The 15,089-nt window shown below is 40.3% G+C and overlaps 2 protein-coding genes and 1 long non-coding RNA gene across 5 annotated transcripts; 2 read left to right on the top strand and 1 right to left on the bottom strand.

Moving 5' to 3' along the window:
• The first annotated feature begins 1,359 nt into the window (after window positions 1–1,359).
• Window positions 1,360–9,551, top strand: LOC122883609 (aquaporin-4). Of its 3 annotated transcripts, none has more exons than XM_044212556.1 (6): window positions 1,360–2,655; window positions 3,252–3,443; window positions 4,431–4,592; window positions 4,697–4,861; window positions 6,335–6,415; window positions 7,599–9,551. In XM_044212556.1, exons 1-6 carry the CDS (start codon window positions 2,641–2,643, stop codon window positions 7,812–7,814), a joined length of 831 nt encoding a protein of 276 aa, XP_044068491.1. In that variant the 5' UTR covers window positions 1,360–2,640; the 3' UTR covers window positions 7,815–9,551. The 3 variants fall into 3 exon arrangements, with proteins under 3 accessions (XP_044068491.1, XP_044068490.1, XP_044068489.1); XM_044212555.1 differs by having other exon boundaries at window positions 3,249–3,443; XM_044212554.1 differs by having other exon boundaries at window positions 1,360–3,443.
• On the bottom strand, window positions 4,856–7,727 carry LOC122883611. The gene is made up of 3 exons (XR_006379670.1): window positions 7,593–7,727; window positions 6,221–6,274; window positions 4,856–6,068 (listed from the first exon to the last, which is right to left on the bottom strand). It is a non-coding gene; the product is annotated as an uncharacterized LOC122883611 (long non-coding RNA).
• A 1,533-nt stretch (window positions 9,552–11,084) lies between the features above and the next one.
• On the top strand, window positions 11,085–14,161 carry mipb (major intrinsic protein of lens fiber b). Its single transcript, XM_044212552.1, has 4 exons — window positions 11,085–11,913; window positions 12,281–12,445; window positions 12,529–12,609; window positions 12,715–14,161. Exons 1-4 carry the CDS (start codon window positions 11,554–11,556, stop codon window positions 12,898–12,900), a joined length of 792 nt encoding a protein of 263 aa, XP_044068487.1. The 5' UTR covers window positions 11,085–11,553; the 3' UTR covers window positions 12,901–14,161.
• The last annotated feature ends 928 nt before the right edge of the window (window positions 14,162–15,089 follow it).

The raw sequence follows: 15,089 nt of genomic DNA, 5'->3' as shown, positions 1-15,089 counted from the left end.
TGTAAATAAAAAAAATAACATAGTAACACATTTGAAACATCAATATTCAGATGTTGCAAAGCTGTCATGACGCACTTGTTACATTGCCGACATCACCAAGGTGAATATTCTCAGTTTTTAGTTAAACAGAGGAATTCTTCACAAGGTGTGTGTTTGTTTGATATCAAAGAGTGAAAATTAAAAGCATGCACAGATGCAGCATCACAATAGGCTCTATGGCAACAGCATCATGAAAGAGTTTGTCCCCATGGTGATCAGAGCAGCACCTCGCCACTAGTTTGTGGAAGGAAAAAAAGGAGTGTGGGAGGATATCATATTTGGGATCTACATCTACATATTCGGGTTTAACATAACACAACAGGCAGTTTTACATATGGTTCTACCTTTAACTTTACTTTTATTCACTTTATTCACATAATTACTGTATTTCTTCTGCCGTTTAACATGGAAAGTCAGTCCATCTCACTTCAAATCTGGACCTTTTGAAAACCTCATCAACCTCCAGGAGATAAGGCATTAGAGGATAGAAGGAAAAGTCATATTAGCCCATATTTATCTGATGTTGAAATGCAATGTATGACCAAACAGATCATTTCAAAGCAGAGGATGTGGTGTGTTCTTGTTGCTCTGGTCCTCTCTGCTCACTAATGGCCCCTTTCTCCTATAATTGATATGAAAATCAGGCTGAGCAGCAGTAATGGGGGCCAGGTGCTTAGGACACGTCAACGCAGTTCAACCCAACAGGAGACAAACAAGACAAGCCACAATCACCTTTATGTTATGTTAATGTGATACTCTTGTATGTACATATATGTGTCATGTCGTTAAAGGATAAGGCTGGTGATAGTGTATATTTTTGTTTACCAACCTGTCAATGGCACTCACCCTCAAACCCATTGATTCCTACTGAAGAAGTAAATATTAAACAAGACTAAGAGTCTACAGCTACGCTAGCAGCTCCGTGAAGCTGCACAGCTAAAAACTAATGTTAACATGCTAACATACTCACAATGACAATGCTGTTGCTGTTGACTTTTTGCAGGTATAATGTTTACCATGTTCACCATCTTAGTTTATTATTAGATAGTTTCATTCAAACTAATTACCTGCTGGGCACTGTAGTTTTTAGTAAACATTACTAAAAAAAGGAGTAAATTGTACATATGTTGGGGATATATTTTCAGCTGTGGATTGATACACATTTGGTGCTCTAGTGAGTATTTACAGCAGCAGGACGGTGTATGAGGGATTGACTCAAAATAAACTACAGTGCCCATGTTCATTGTAATGAAGGAACATGTCAGCCAGTGTGGCTCATTCATGTTTTTTTAAAGAGTTTTTGTACAACAATGGAGCTCTACCGCACAGAGGAATATCAGGCTTTGGCTGCACAAAGAATACTTGTTAGTAGGATCAATTCATTGTTGGTTTTGGTCTTTTCATGGGATTTGTTGACAATAAGAAAAATACAGAATGTCACTAGACTCGTACGTTAAGGACATTCATACTTTGGGGTGTAAAACTGGCACCACTGGGGAAAAATATAGGTAGACAAAATAATGTAAACACTTGTTTATACTAGTTTGGGGTTTGGATACAATACTCCTTGAGACTATTCCATTTGATGTATTTCTGTAAATACGAGTTGGCCTCTTTTTCTATTCTATTCAGTTTATTTGTCAGGGACAGTGCATATTAGTAAACATTACTGTAAATATGCCAGAGTTAGCCAAAAGGCTAATTTTCATCCATATTCCCTGGCCAGGTGTGAAGTTGGCACCCTAAAGTCAATCTAAAATTTAAAAAAACAAGTTTAAAACAATAATAATGATGTAAGGCATGTCAGTTACCGTAAAAACAGAACACAGACATGAGCAGCAATAAAAGCAGACCAAATTAAATTTCTACAGAACAAAGACAAACACAACAAACACAAGCAAGGGCAGACATGAACAACAGCAGAAAAGTAAATTAAAGTAAATTACAGAACAGCTTTGCAAAAACAGACATAAGCAAAGACAGATATGAGCAACAGGACAACAGTAGCACTAAGGTAGGTCAAGCAACAGGGCAGTTTAGCAGCATACAAGTTGTACACTGACAGACATTTGCCAAAATGATGAAGCCATCCAAACTAATGCTGACAGATTTAGTGGCTTACAAGCTTGAGTCCTCACTGCAATGTTTCAACCAGCTGTGAATTTGATTCATCCAGACATTGTACAACCCTCTGAAGTGGCCACAATCACTTCAGTTTAAAGATAAGTGAAAGGTCCTGGTAGTTTTTTTCTGAAGATGCATTAAATTGCTCAAGGTCGGTACAATGTGTTGGAGGAAAATTGGGAAGGTGCTATACATACAACCTTGGAGAGACATACAATGTTCTTGCACTGACTAATATTTGTGCACAGGAAGACTTGATAGGGCCTGAGATGTGGGGTAAGGAGAGGGTGAGGAGGGAGAGAGGCTGAGAGAGGGGGAGGCTGCTCTTATCAAAGGACCTCTCAGACTCTACAAGTTAATGAGGGATGTAGCAGAGACCCTGAAGCCCTCAGACCCCAACAGCTACACGCACGGACAGGCAGAGGGACAGACGGACCTACAGCGAAAAATAAAATAGAGGACAACACTGAATTGGAAATGACGTGGCGTGAGGTAAACATTATATTTTATTGCCTTAGCGTTTAAACCCGTCATGATTTACCCTTGTAGGATCCTGAATCAAAAGAGTAACCAATTTAACCAACATCACTTTCACCAAGGAGTGCTTGTGTTTTTTTATGGCAGCAAAAGCAACACTGTTATAGGCCAGATGGTTATGAAGTGTTGTAATTTTGGGACTATTGATGCATTTCTTTTATCAAGAGCACAATGTGTTACAGTGTTGAAATACAGCTTACTGACATGGAGTTGACTTGTTTGTGTTAGATATGGTGATAGAATAAGTGTTGTCATTGTCTCTTTTAGTGTTATTTAAGATCACTTGTGTCATCTTTGACATTTGATAGCAGTAGAAGGACTGTCTTAAGAAGTAGATTGATAAACATAATTGTCAGCATACAGTATACAGCCTTCATCAGGCTTTGTGACTATAAAAAGCTTGTGACTGTATCAATATGTGTTTGATGAGGGATCCCAGCACTAGTTAGTTTGATTAAGTTTTTCTGTTTTTAGCTACCCCAAAATAAAAAAAAGATGTTTGGTGATCTAAATATGGTCCCTCTTTGTTTATGTCCCCTTTCTCCGAGGAGCTACGTAGTCGGCAGTTCTGGCGTGCCATACTGGCAGAGCTGCTCGGCACCTTGGTATTAGTGAGCGCCGTGCTGGGTGCCTCTGTGCCAGGCCCTGGCGAGGCCCCTGGGGGACCCCTGTACCCAGCAGTGGCAGTGGGTGCAGTGATTGTTGCACTGGGACATTGCTTTGGAGAAATAAGTGGGGCACAGGTGAATGTCTCATAGTCACACATTAATTTTAAAATGTTATTTTTCTTTCTCTGATTGACTTTTTCTTGATGGAAACATAGCAGTTGCCAGTGGTGAAAGAAGTACTAAGATCTTTTACTTGAGTAGAAGTACAAATTCGACAATGTAAAAATACTCTTTTACAAGTAAAGGTCCTGCATTTAAAATCCTACTTCAGTAAAATACAGAAGTATTAGTAGCATAAAGTCCTTTAAGTATTAACAGTAAAAGTACTCATTATGGCCCCTGTGAGTGATATATTATCATATATAACATTATTAGATTGTTACTACTGATGCATCAGTGTGTAAGCAGCATTTTACTGTTAGTTTAAACTACTTTATATACAGGTAGATAGTTTAGTCCAGTGATTCCTAACCTAGGGGTCACAAGATACATTTGAGGGGTCGTGAGATGATCAATGGGCAAAGAGGAAGAAAAAACATTCTGCTTCACAAATCTGTATTAATTTTTGGATATAAATATTTACCTCTTTGAGCCTCGAACAGTTATTTAATGAAACCATGTGAGAAGTTTAGGGGGAAAATCACTATTTGGTGGAATTGCTAACAACTCATAGACATCTGAAATGTGACAAGGGGCCACAACTAGACACTACTTTTTATTAGGAGTCACAATACAAAACGGTTGGGAGCCACTTTGATATGTAACAATACACTGTATTTTATAATCTTATCATATTTTTTTAATGTAAAATCTTAATCTGAAAGAAACTATACCTACAGCTGTCAGAGAAATGTAGTGGAGTAAAAAAGTACAATATTTCCCTCTGAAATGTAGTGGAGTAGAAATATAAAGTTGTTTAAAATGTACAAATACCTGAGTAAGTATCCTTAGATACTTTCCACCACTGGCAGTTGTTAAGTTTTTATGTTATTTACTTGTTTTTCAGTATTCATAATTTTTGTTATATGTAAGCATGTATATGTGTTTGTGCCCCCTGATCAGGTGAACCCTGCAGTGACTCTGTCACTGTTGGCCACTCGAAGGCTGGATGTTCTCAGGGCCCTTGTTTACATTGCTGCACAGTGTTTGGGGGCCTCTTTAGGAGCCGGGGCCCTCTACCTGGCCCTGCCGCTCAAAACCACTGCAGAATACTTTGTCAACAGGGTCAGTTCTTAGATTACTAGTGGGTTATGTTTTAAAGTTTGAGACATTACATCTTTTCAGAATATTCCTGCCTACATTTCTTGCTCGTCTTTTACCTCACTCAGGTTCCTATTGAGTTGAATGCAGCCCAGGCTCTGGGCGTAGAGGTTTTGTGCACCTTCCAGATGGTCTTCACTGTGTTCTCAGTGGAAGATCAGCGGCGGAGGGAAAGCCCAGAACCAGGAAACTTGGCCATTGGATTAGCACACACTACTGGAGTGCTTATAGGGGTAAGAAGAGCTTACACACACAACTGTGTTGTTTTCTGTCAGAAATAATGGACTCAATGTTTTTATTTATCAATTTATCAACTGCTTGGTTTTGCTGTCATGAGTAAATTAATATTATTTCCAGTTGTATTTATTTTTTACTACTAAAGCCGCTACATGTTTGATTCCCCCCACACATAACACTGCCCAAACACTACAGCTTTGGATCAATGGTCGTAGTTTAAAATCTGTGGCTGAAATGTATTTTAAAAAACATTGGTTGATGTGGACACTTGAAGACCATGTCAGTGGTCTTCAAGTGTCAGAGACACGTGTATAAAATGACACGTGACAAACATCCCTCATAACTTTCCTCAAACATCAGCAACAACAAAAACAAACAAACAAAAAGGCTTTCTGGAGAGTTTGAACCCAAATACAATACATGCCGGGAAGAGTGCTGTTAAGCTAACATTGTTTTTAATGTTTCTGCACATTTAGTCAACTCAAGCATTGTTTAAGTTAAGAAATGGTTCCACAACTAAAAACACAAGTTGACAGACCTTTCTCACTTTGCAATGAATCACAGCTACAAAATTATCTTATCTGCTCTCAGCCACTTTAATTGAAGCAAGAGACTGGGTTGGTTTGTTGCCACATCTGATATTTTTTTACTTTAAATGCTGATAATTTATACTTCTACGTCTTAACAATGTGTAATCATTATTTATGCCAAAGAATTTAAGTTGGCATTTTTACAGTGTACAATGACGTGATTATTCTTGACATGACATGATTAATGCTATTGTCTCGCAGAAAGTACGTCATTTTTGTCAAACCTTGTCAAATCCAATCATTTTATGTGGAATTAGCATTTATTTTTCATGGGTTTCATCCATAGACTGTATAAAACATGTTTCATCCCACAATCCAAAGACATGCAGGTCAGTTAAATGGTGTGAGACACTGTTTGTCTCTGGTGGCAGTTTGCCAGTTTTGTCCAGGGTATTTCCACTGCTACCCTTTTTTTTTAAGATCATTTTTTCAGCATTTCTGCTTTATTGTATAGTCATAGTAGAGAGAAACAGGAAAGGCAGGGGAGAGAGAGAGGGTATGACAGACAGCAAAGGGCCAGGGCTGGACTCAAACCCAGGCCACTGCGGTAAGGACTTTACCAAGTGAGACGCCGGGGCGCCCCTCCACTGGTATCCTAAGAAACCTTCTGAGGCTAAACAGGAATAAGGTGAATTAGTTCACAAAATAAGTGAATGAATTCAATTAGGTCAATTGCACAACTCTATACATAAAAAACAAATGGGAATCAGAGCTAAATATCAGAGTTTTAGATGAATAATGGTACAAAATGTGTATACTACTCACTCAAGAGTACTGAGACTGTTTGTTCAATGTGTGCTCATGGTGTTGTTTGCAGATCTGAAAACCGAAGAAGAAAAATAGCACTTAATTTTTGTGTGTGTGTTGTTTTTGTGTCAGGCACGGTTCTCTGGTGCAAGTATGAACCCTGCGCGTTCTCTGGGTCCAGCCATCGTCACTGGCTTCTGGGAAAACCACTGGGTGAGAGAGAGAGCCTCAAAATCCACATCTGTCTCCATGGAAACACTAGTCCAACTGTCCAACTGATTTTTCCAATGCTAGTCAATGTTCATAATATAATAATAATATAAACAATAACATTCATTGAATAATCAAATTCAGTGAATATTTGATGTTGATTGAATTTAGTATAATGATGGAAAGTAACTAAATACATTTACTCCAGTACTGTAATTAAGTACAATTTTGAGGTACTATTTTACGGGAGTATTTCCATTTTGTGCTACTTTATACTTCTACTCCATTTTAGGGGGAAATATTGTACTTTTTACTCCACTACATTTATCTGACAGCTGTAGTTACTGCAGTTACTTTTCAGTTTAAGATTTAAAACATACAAAACACATGATAAGCTTATAAAATACAATGTATTATTAAAGATTAAACCAGTAGTTCCCAACCTTTTTGGCTTGTGACCTTCTACAAAAAAGCGGGGTCTAGTTGAGGCTCCTTGTCACATGTTTCAGTCTATAAGTTGTTAGCAGTTCTGCCAAAGAGACATTTCCCCTCTAAACTTCTCACATAATTTAATTTAAATAACTTTTCAAGGCTCAAAGAGGTAAAATTGTGCTACATTTCAAAACAAAGCAAAGATTTGAGAAAAGTCCCAAAAATGTACATACATTTGTGTAGCAGAACTTATTTTTTTTTCTTTTCTCTTCCATTAATCATCTCACGACACCCCAGATTTATCTTGTGACCTTTTGGAGGAGCCCCTAGGTTGGGAACTGTTAGACTAAACTACCAAATACATACAAACATATAAAATAGTTTCACCTTGACCAGATACAACAGTAAAATACTGCTCACACACAAATGCATCAGTATTTAGTATCTAATAATATATAATGATATGTCAGTCACAGGTGCAATTATTCTGCAGAACGAGTACTTTTACTTTTGATACTTTAAGTACACCTAGCTGCTAATACCGCTACATTAAAAGGGTAGAGGTATTAGCAGTATTAGGTATTACATTATTGTATTGGTAGCTACTTTTACCTAAACAAAGCATCCAAATATTGTTCCCAGCAGATATTCAGGTGATTCTAAGTTTTCTATTTGTCGTCTATTTAGCTCTTGAATGCATTCCACTATCTATACACATCTCGTTATGACCTGTTTTTCTGTTGCCCACCTTCAGGTTTATTGGATTGGACCGGTGCTCGGCGCTATACTGGCGGGAGTGTCCCATGAGTTCTTCTTTGCACGCAGTGCCTCTCGCCAGAAGCTGGTGGCATGTCTGACCTGTAAGGATATCGAGATTGTGGAGACGGCCAGCATGACTGGATCATCGCTGTCCACAGTCACACAGAACGCCATGAGAGCCAAGCAAGCCAACAAACAAGAAAACAACTGAGGACAAATGCATGAAAAAAATAAATAGAAACACATAGACTTTGCAATATCACAGTGATTTTTATGAAGATGTACAGTTAATCAGTTGTGTAGGCTTGACAGTGGTGGGGACCAAAGAAAAGGGAGTAGCTGTGCATTAAGTCAAACTTCTCACATATGAGCTCATTTAACATTAATAACATATGATGTAATATACAAAATTATACAGTTGCTGTAAACGATCCGAGGGAGGAAAAAATGTGTTTATTCTGTTTTTAATGTTACTGTTTAGAGTTTTAAAGAACCTTATGAAGAATTCCAGTCCAGTGAAGAAATACTTAAATCCTTTACTTAAGTGAAAGTAGTTACACCTCAAGAGCTTTAGATGTTGTCTAAAAGTCAGTCTGTCACTGAGCTGAAACAAAGTCAATATTTTGGTAATACAAGATTCCTACCCCATAACAGTAATATTTTATTTGAGGAATCAAAGTAACACGTAGGCTAAGTGCATCTGACAGATAAATGTGGTTGAGTAAAAAAAATATTTCCCTATAAAACATAGTGGAGGAGATGAACTGAATTTAGTTGACTGAGGGTTTTATTTCGCATGAATTCATCTTTTTGTTTATAAGAGGAAGAATGTGTCATTTCTTATTTCAAAGTTACATAGTCTCGCTAACATACGTTGTGGGCCTGCAGGTGCCCTACAGGTTCCTTTTTGTTTCTTTTTCAGAGACCACAGTAAATGTAAAACTCCCATGCTGCTCAGGTAACAATAAATAAGGCAACAAAGGGAACTGTCAAGTGATCACTGTGTTCCCCTGGCACATTTCAGTGAGTTATCCTTTCACTGTCCTTCTACTGAAACATCACCAGCTCGTTCTGGAGGTTCATAATGTTCATCGAATTCTCAAATGAGTCTTTGCTTTTTTTTTGCACAAGTGGAGATAAATTAATGTGGAAGCTGCATTTTAAAGGGGCTGAATGTGACCTTTGAGGTCCTAGTTGCCTGTCATTAGTGTATGTGAAAGTGTGGCCAATATTGTGAGATTCAGTTTTGTTACTTTCACATTTGCACATCATTAGAATATATAATGGAGACTCATTGAAATCCTGCTGAAAAACAACCTTATGTTCGCCATTTTCAGTTGCGTCCCGTGTCTGTGGGTGCTTTGAAATGCTAAAGAGGTCCTTGTCTTGCATTGTGGGTTCAATGATGCTCTCAATCAGTCCGACATCTCTCTCATGTCTGTGCCTGTTAGCGTTCATCTCTTCTCCGAGGCCTCCTATTCACAATCAAATGGACCTTCATACCTCTGTAATGGCTCTACAGAAAGAACACCTTCACTGGAAATAAGCTTTGTAATTTAAAATTAATACGATGAGTGTACATGTGTGTGTTTACATGTGTGTTTGGGTGTATGAGTGTGTTTTTGGTTTAAGTTGCCATGTTTGTCTTGTCTTAAAATATGTTTTGCATGCAATTGAAAGGGTCAGTTCACCCAAATTACAAAAATAACTCACATTTTGTCAATAACCTCTAGTGGTATTTAGTCTTACAGATAGATTTGGTTTCATTTTTTTCAGTGCAGGTGGTAAGTGAGAAAATATGTTTGTTTTTTTGTAATTTGGATGAACTGACCCTTTAAAATCAATATTTAATATTAATATTAACAATTGAGGTAAAACATGTTGACTGTACACTGTACTATCTGGATTTGACAAGTCTAAAATAAAACCATGTTAGCAATCAGTTTCACTATTGCAGTGTAATTTGAATACACACATGCACAATGCACATATACTCATACATAAACTATTTACACACACACACACAACGTGCACAATAGCTATAACTGCCACAGTGCCGCCAGCATTTTGCATTGTGTGTGTTCTTTCTAACATGTATAAAAGGGAGTTAAAACGGCAAGCTCAGCTTTCTGCATTCATCACCCCCCCCTCCCCCCCCCAACAGTGATGGCTCTCGACTGGTCAGCGCGATGCCCTGGTGCTGCTCAGTAACCCCACCGTCCCCCAACGTCCCTGCTGCCCTACTGCACCTCTCCCTTTCCCCAGCTACACATACACAGAACTTTCAGGGCTTTGGTTGTACGTCCTCCTGCAACACACACGCACACACGCACACACACACACACAGGCAAACACACACTCTCACATAATCACAAACCTCTGCTTAGCACCTCCTAGAAGCCCTTGTCACAACAGAAGACACAATCTGCTGTGTTATGTGAATTATTGCTAATTCATTGCTTGTGGCTCTGTGTTTGTCCACACTTTCATTTTCACTGTTTCCCCTCTCCATTGATGTTTTTCTTCCTTGCACATGTTAGTCAGATGTCTCCGCTACATGGTGTTGGCTGTGGAGCAGTGCCAGTGACGATTCAGAGCTCTGAGGCAAAGTCAAGTTCAGGTCTTAGTGTTCACAATCACAGGCCTCTGCAGTGACCTGCTGCCCACTAGAAAGAGACTTTTCTTTTTCTCCTCTTAAAGATTACTGATTGTCATCGGCAGTGCTTGGTCACGTAATTGTCTCCAGTTACATTACATTACAATTTTCACCAGTAAACAGAAGCTTTAAAAATAGCTTTAGCATTTAGCATTGCAAATTTAAGACAATGCTTTGTCAGCTGTTACATCTGTGCTTTAGTTTAATATGTATTTTTGTCTTGTCTCTGTCCATACGTAGCCCATTACAGACAATGGTTTCACAGGGTCAGGCATTTCAGTGTATGGGTCAGTTCAGCACTGTTAGCTTTGGGCACATCCGTCCGGGGCCCCAACTGTATTATCTGCATGTGCATATACATGTATGTGTGTGTGCATGTGCGTGTATTTGTGCATGCATGTGTGTCTTCTGTCCTTGCATCCCCTGATTATGACAGTTATAATATGTCAACAGATGACATACACCCCAGAGAAAACTTTCCTCTCGGCTCCATCTGCTCTTTGCTGTAGCTGTTCCACCAAGTTTCCCTACTCCCCTCTGAATATAAGATATAATACTTCCTGTTGTCCGTTTATCCAAAATCTCCCTACCTCCCACTAAATGTCTTTTATGGAGTTCCACTCATTCTCGCTTTATCTGTTTCTCTTCTAGGATACACTGCCTTCTCTTTTGGCCTTGGTCTGTTATTGGGGGGGCGACAGAGGGGTTAAGTTTGTTTGATTTAGGATGTCCAGCACTGCCGCCCCCCGCCCTTGGCCCTACAAGGGGATTATGGCGTCACCTGGGGCCCCTGGGGGGGTATTATAAAGCCCCTGTCTGGCCCTCTCTCCTCCGTCAGAGAGGCTAAAAGGTCCACCGGACACTCTGTCTATCCCCGTTTCTACTTTAGAAACACCCCTTTAGCATTGATGCCCACCTTCTCTTGACAACTCATCCCACCTGAGATCTCCACCCACACACCCCCGTTATCTCACACCTATGTCTTTGCGACAGGTGGCCAGAGGTGGCAAGCGAACGCAGCTGAGTTGACTTTACCAACCCAGTTCACGGCTTGGTAGAGATCCGTTGACTGGATTCATCTGTTGATGTTCTGAAATCCTGTTTTGTCTTTGAATTGACTCTCTGAGTGTTTTTGGTCAGCCGAGTTAGCTGACAACAAAAGGGAGATCCTTTTTTTATTTTTGGCGTTTGAAGAGGATCGAAAAGGTACACATTTACCTTTTCTAGACTCACCCTGATTTATTTTTTAAAGAATATTCTTCATCTGGTGGAGAGCCTCAAGTGAACAGTCACCATGTGGGAGTTCCGGTCCATGAATTTTTGGCGAGCGGTCTTCGCAGAGTTTTTTGGGACCATGTTCTTTGTATTCTTTGGCATGGGCGCTGCCCTGCGCTGGACCACCGGGCCTCATCATGTCCTTCATGTGGCCCTGTGTTTCGGGCTAGCAGCTGCCACTCTCATCCAGTCCATTGGCCACATCAGCGGCGGCCACATCAACCCTGCTGTCACCTTTGCCTACCTTGTTGGCTCACAGATGTCTCTTTTCCGTGCCATTTTCTACATAGCTGCCCAGTGCCTGGGTGCTGTAGCTGGGGCTGCTGTGCTGTATGGGGTCACACCCGGCAACATGAGAGGCAACATGGCGATGAACACAGTAAGAACCCAATATGGATGTTTCAGAAAACCAATATCGCAATGTTGGGAGACGTGAGGTAGAAGTTTTTTGGGTAGGGTGATCAATGGGATACATGGCATACATTTTAGAGTTTAGGAATTTGTTTAATTTGGTAAAGGAGGATTGCACTAGTGGTATCACTTCAGGTTCAGTTCAGTATGTTTTATAAGTCCAACCAGGTCATCTATTGAAACCATGGTTTTAACACCCGAAATATAATTATTTCCAGTAACTCATACTTTTTCAGAGAAAAAGGGAAATTTAATGGTATATGTTCAATACAGCTCTGAGACGATGATTTCTGTGACTTGTGCAAATATTTTTTTGTCCATCTGTGTGTCTCCAGCTGCAGCCTGGCATCAGTCTGGGAATGGCCACCACTGTGGAGGTTTTCCTCACCATGCAGCTTGTGGTGTGCATCTTTGCTGTGACCGATGAGAGGAGAAACGGACGCCTGGGATCTGCTGCCCTGTCCATCGGCTTCTCTGTCACCATTGGACATCTTATGGGGGTGAGACACATGGAAACATATATGTTAAATAATAATCACATTTATTTTAAAACACAATAAGTAACAAGTGTCTTGTGTTCCAGATGTACTACACCGGTGCTGGAATGAACCCTGCTAGGTCCTTTGCCCCTGCTGTGCTCTTCAGGAACTTCATCAACCACTGGGTAAGACCTGCAATCACACTGAAGATATCAACCTCAGTAGGAACCATAAATTACTAAAAACTGTGTTAACTGATAAATGTTAAAACTGATGTTTGCTGCCTGCAGGTGTACTGGGTTGGGCCTATGATAGGAGGTGCCATGGGTGCCCTCCTGTACGATTTCATGCTGTTCCCACGCATGAGAGGTCTGTCCGAGCGCCTGGCCACACTGAAGGGCAGTCGGCCCCCCGAGAACGAGACCCAGCAGGACACCCGCGGAGAGCCCATCGAGCTCAAGACGCAAGCCCTATAAACCTGCCCCTGCCCCCTTCTCTGACTGGGGCCGAGGGATGAGGGACAAGGCCCTGAGCTACGCCAACCCCACCTCCACTGCCCCCCCATGCCTTCACACAACATCGCACAAGACTAACCCAAATACTCACATCTAGACTAACACATGATAAGATTTTTCCAGTTCCACTGTAAAAACCGACACATAAACAGGTTCACAACCTTCAACCTCAACACACAACAAGACTCCTCTACCCCCGAGTCCTCACTCTGTATTCTGGACTGGACATTGTGTTTTTGATAAATGGTGACCAGAGCCTGAACCAGCAGCCGCCTCGTCTCCCCCCGTCTGCCTGCTTCCTCCTCCCAACCAGGCCTTCATCTGCGACTGAGAGGAGTGTGGAAACCCTGAAATTGAGCAGAGAGGTTTGGGGAGGCGGGTGTTGGAAAGGGGGGGGGCGAGGGCAGGGTGAGGGTCAGGCGGGGATGTGGATATGACATGAGAAGGGTAAGAGGACATGGGGCAGGTGAGGGTAGAGTGGAGGGGTAGGGATTGGGGTTTGGGTAGGGTAGAGAGGGCAATACTCTGGGTTTGTGGTCGTTTCAAGTTGGGTTAGACCAGTGAAGATGGGCATGCTTTTCATTATTCATCTGAATTTCTCTCCATTTTTTTTAGGTTCATTTTGTTTTCTGCACTTCAGACACAAGACATGGATGTATGATACCATTAGATTTTACCAGGGTTTCATTATTTTCAATCACTACATTTTATCTGTGTTTGTGTTTGTGTGTGTGTGTGTGTGTGTGTGTGTGGATACTTCTGCAGTATGTGTGTGTGCAAGTGTGTGCGTGAGAGTGAGCTTGTGTGTGCCTGTGCGTATGAGTGTGTTTGCAAGTGAGTGTGTATATGTGTGTATGTGTGTGATCAAGATTGCAGATACTGCAGTACTTTTTATTTTGTTTTATTTTCATCACCGCTCTCCTGTTTTGTACCATTAACTGTGTTCATTTTGTCATCACTTTTTAAGACATAATCATTTCTCCTCCCCTTACTGTGGTATTTGCTATGATATTCATTTTTACATAAACCATCTGCTTTTTTGTTCGGAACCAGCGCAATCCAAAGTAAATGTTGTATCCCAGACTTTGATAGTAGGTCTGTTCACTGCAGATCGGCTGTGCAAGCTTTACATTGAGTCTTCTTTTATTATTTGACCCTTACTGGGAGCAAAAGGCGTTTCAATAAACATTTCAATGATAATAAACATAAAAACTTGATACAAGGTTTGGGTCATTTTTGTTTCTTTAAATTTCGTGGTGTTGCTGGGCATTGAGGATAATATGAGCTGCAAGAAATAATTTTGGCCAGAAGAGGGCGAAAAGAGCACATGTCACTCTCACATTTTACATTTGAATTAGTTGAGAGAACCTGAATGATTTGTGGACACAAATGAATCATAAAACACAACACAGTTCACAGTGGTAAGTGCGCGTTAAGAAAAATAATGCTGTTATAAGTTACATTAGTTTGAGGTATGTAGGAAGATGTAGTTAAGGGAGGGGTTGTTTGGGTAAGACAGGGTTCACCCAAAGCCAGACTATTGCTGGTGTTTGATAAGAAGATAAGTTGACATTACAAAACTGACATTGACACTGTCACTGACACTGTCATTTATCTTTCACTGTCTTCTGTTCTTGTACATCACAGCTGATAAACTATAGTATGACTCCACCTCCAGAGCCCTAACAAAACAAAGACAATAAAAGGATAAGTCTGGTGATATTCTACATTTTTCTTATGGTCAACAAATTCCATGAAAAGATCAAAACAATAATGAATTGATTCTGCTATCTGGTATAAGTATTATCTGTGTAGCCAAAACCTGATATAGCAAATTCCTCTGTGCCAGACCTCCATTGTTGTATAAAACTATAAATAAAACACATCAGTGAACCACATGATTGGACTGGGTGACATGTTCCTTAATTTTTATGAACCTGGGCACTGTAGTTTATTTTGAATAGATCCCACATACACCATAATGCTGCTGGAAATCACAAGAGCACCAAATGTATATTAATGCACAATTAAAAATAGTCCCCAACAAACACAATATTTACTTTGTTTGAGAAAAGTTTTCTAAAAACTACAGTGCCCAGCTGTTTTAGGATATTTATTAAATTTCATTGCAGGTGGGAGAGATGTAGCCT

This window comes from Siniperca chuatsi, linkage group LG10 (genome assembly GCF_020085105.1).
Source record: "Siniperca chuatsi isolate FFG_IHB_CAS linkage group LG10, ASM2008510v1, whole genome shotgun sequence".
Lineage (NCBI taxonomy): Eukaryota > Metazoa > Chordata > Actinopteri > Centrarchiformes > Sinipercidae > Siniperca > Siniperca chuatsi.
The sequence above is the reverse complement of the archived record's forward strand: the minus strand, read 5'-3'. Positions and strand labels throughout refer to the sequence as shown.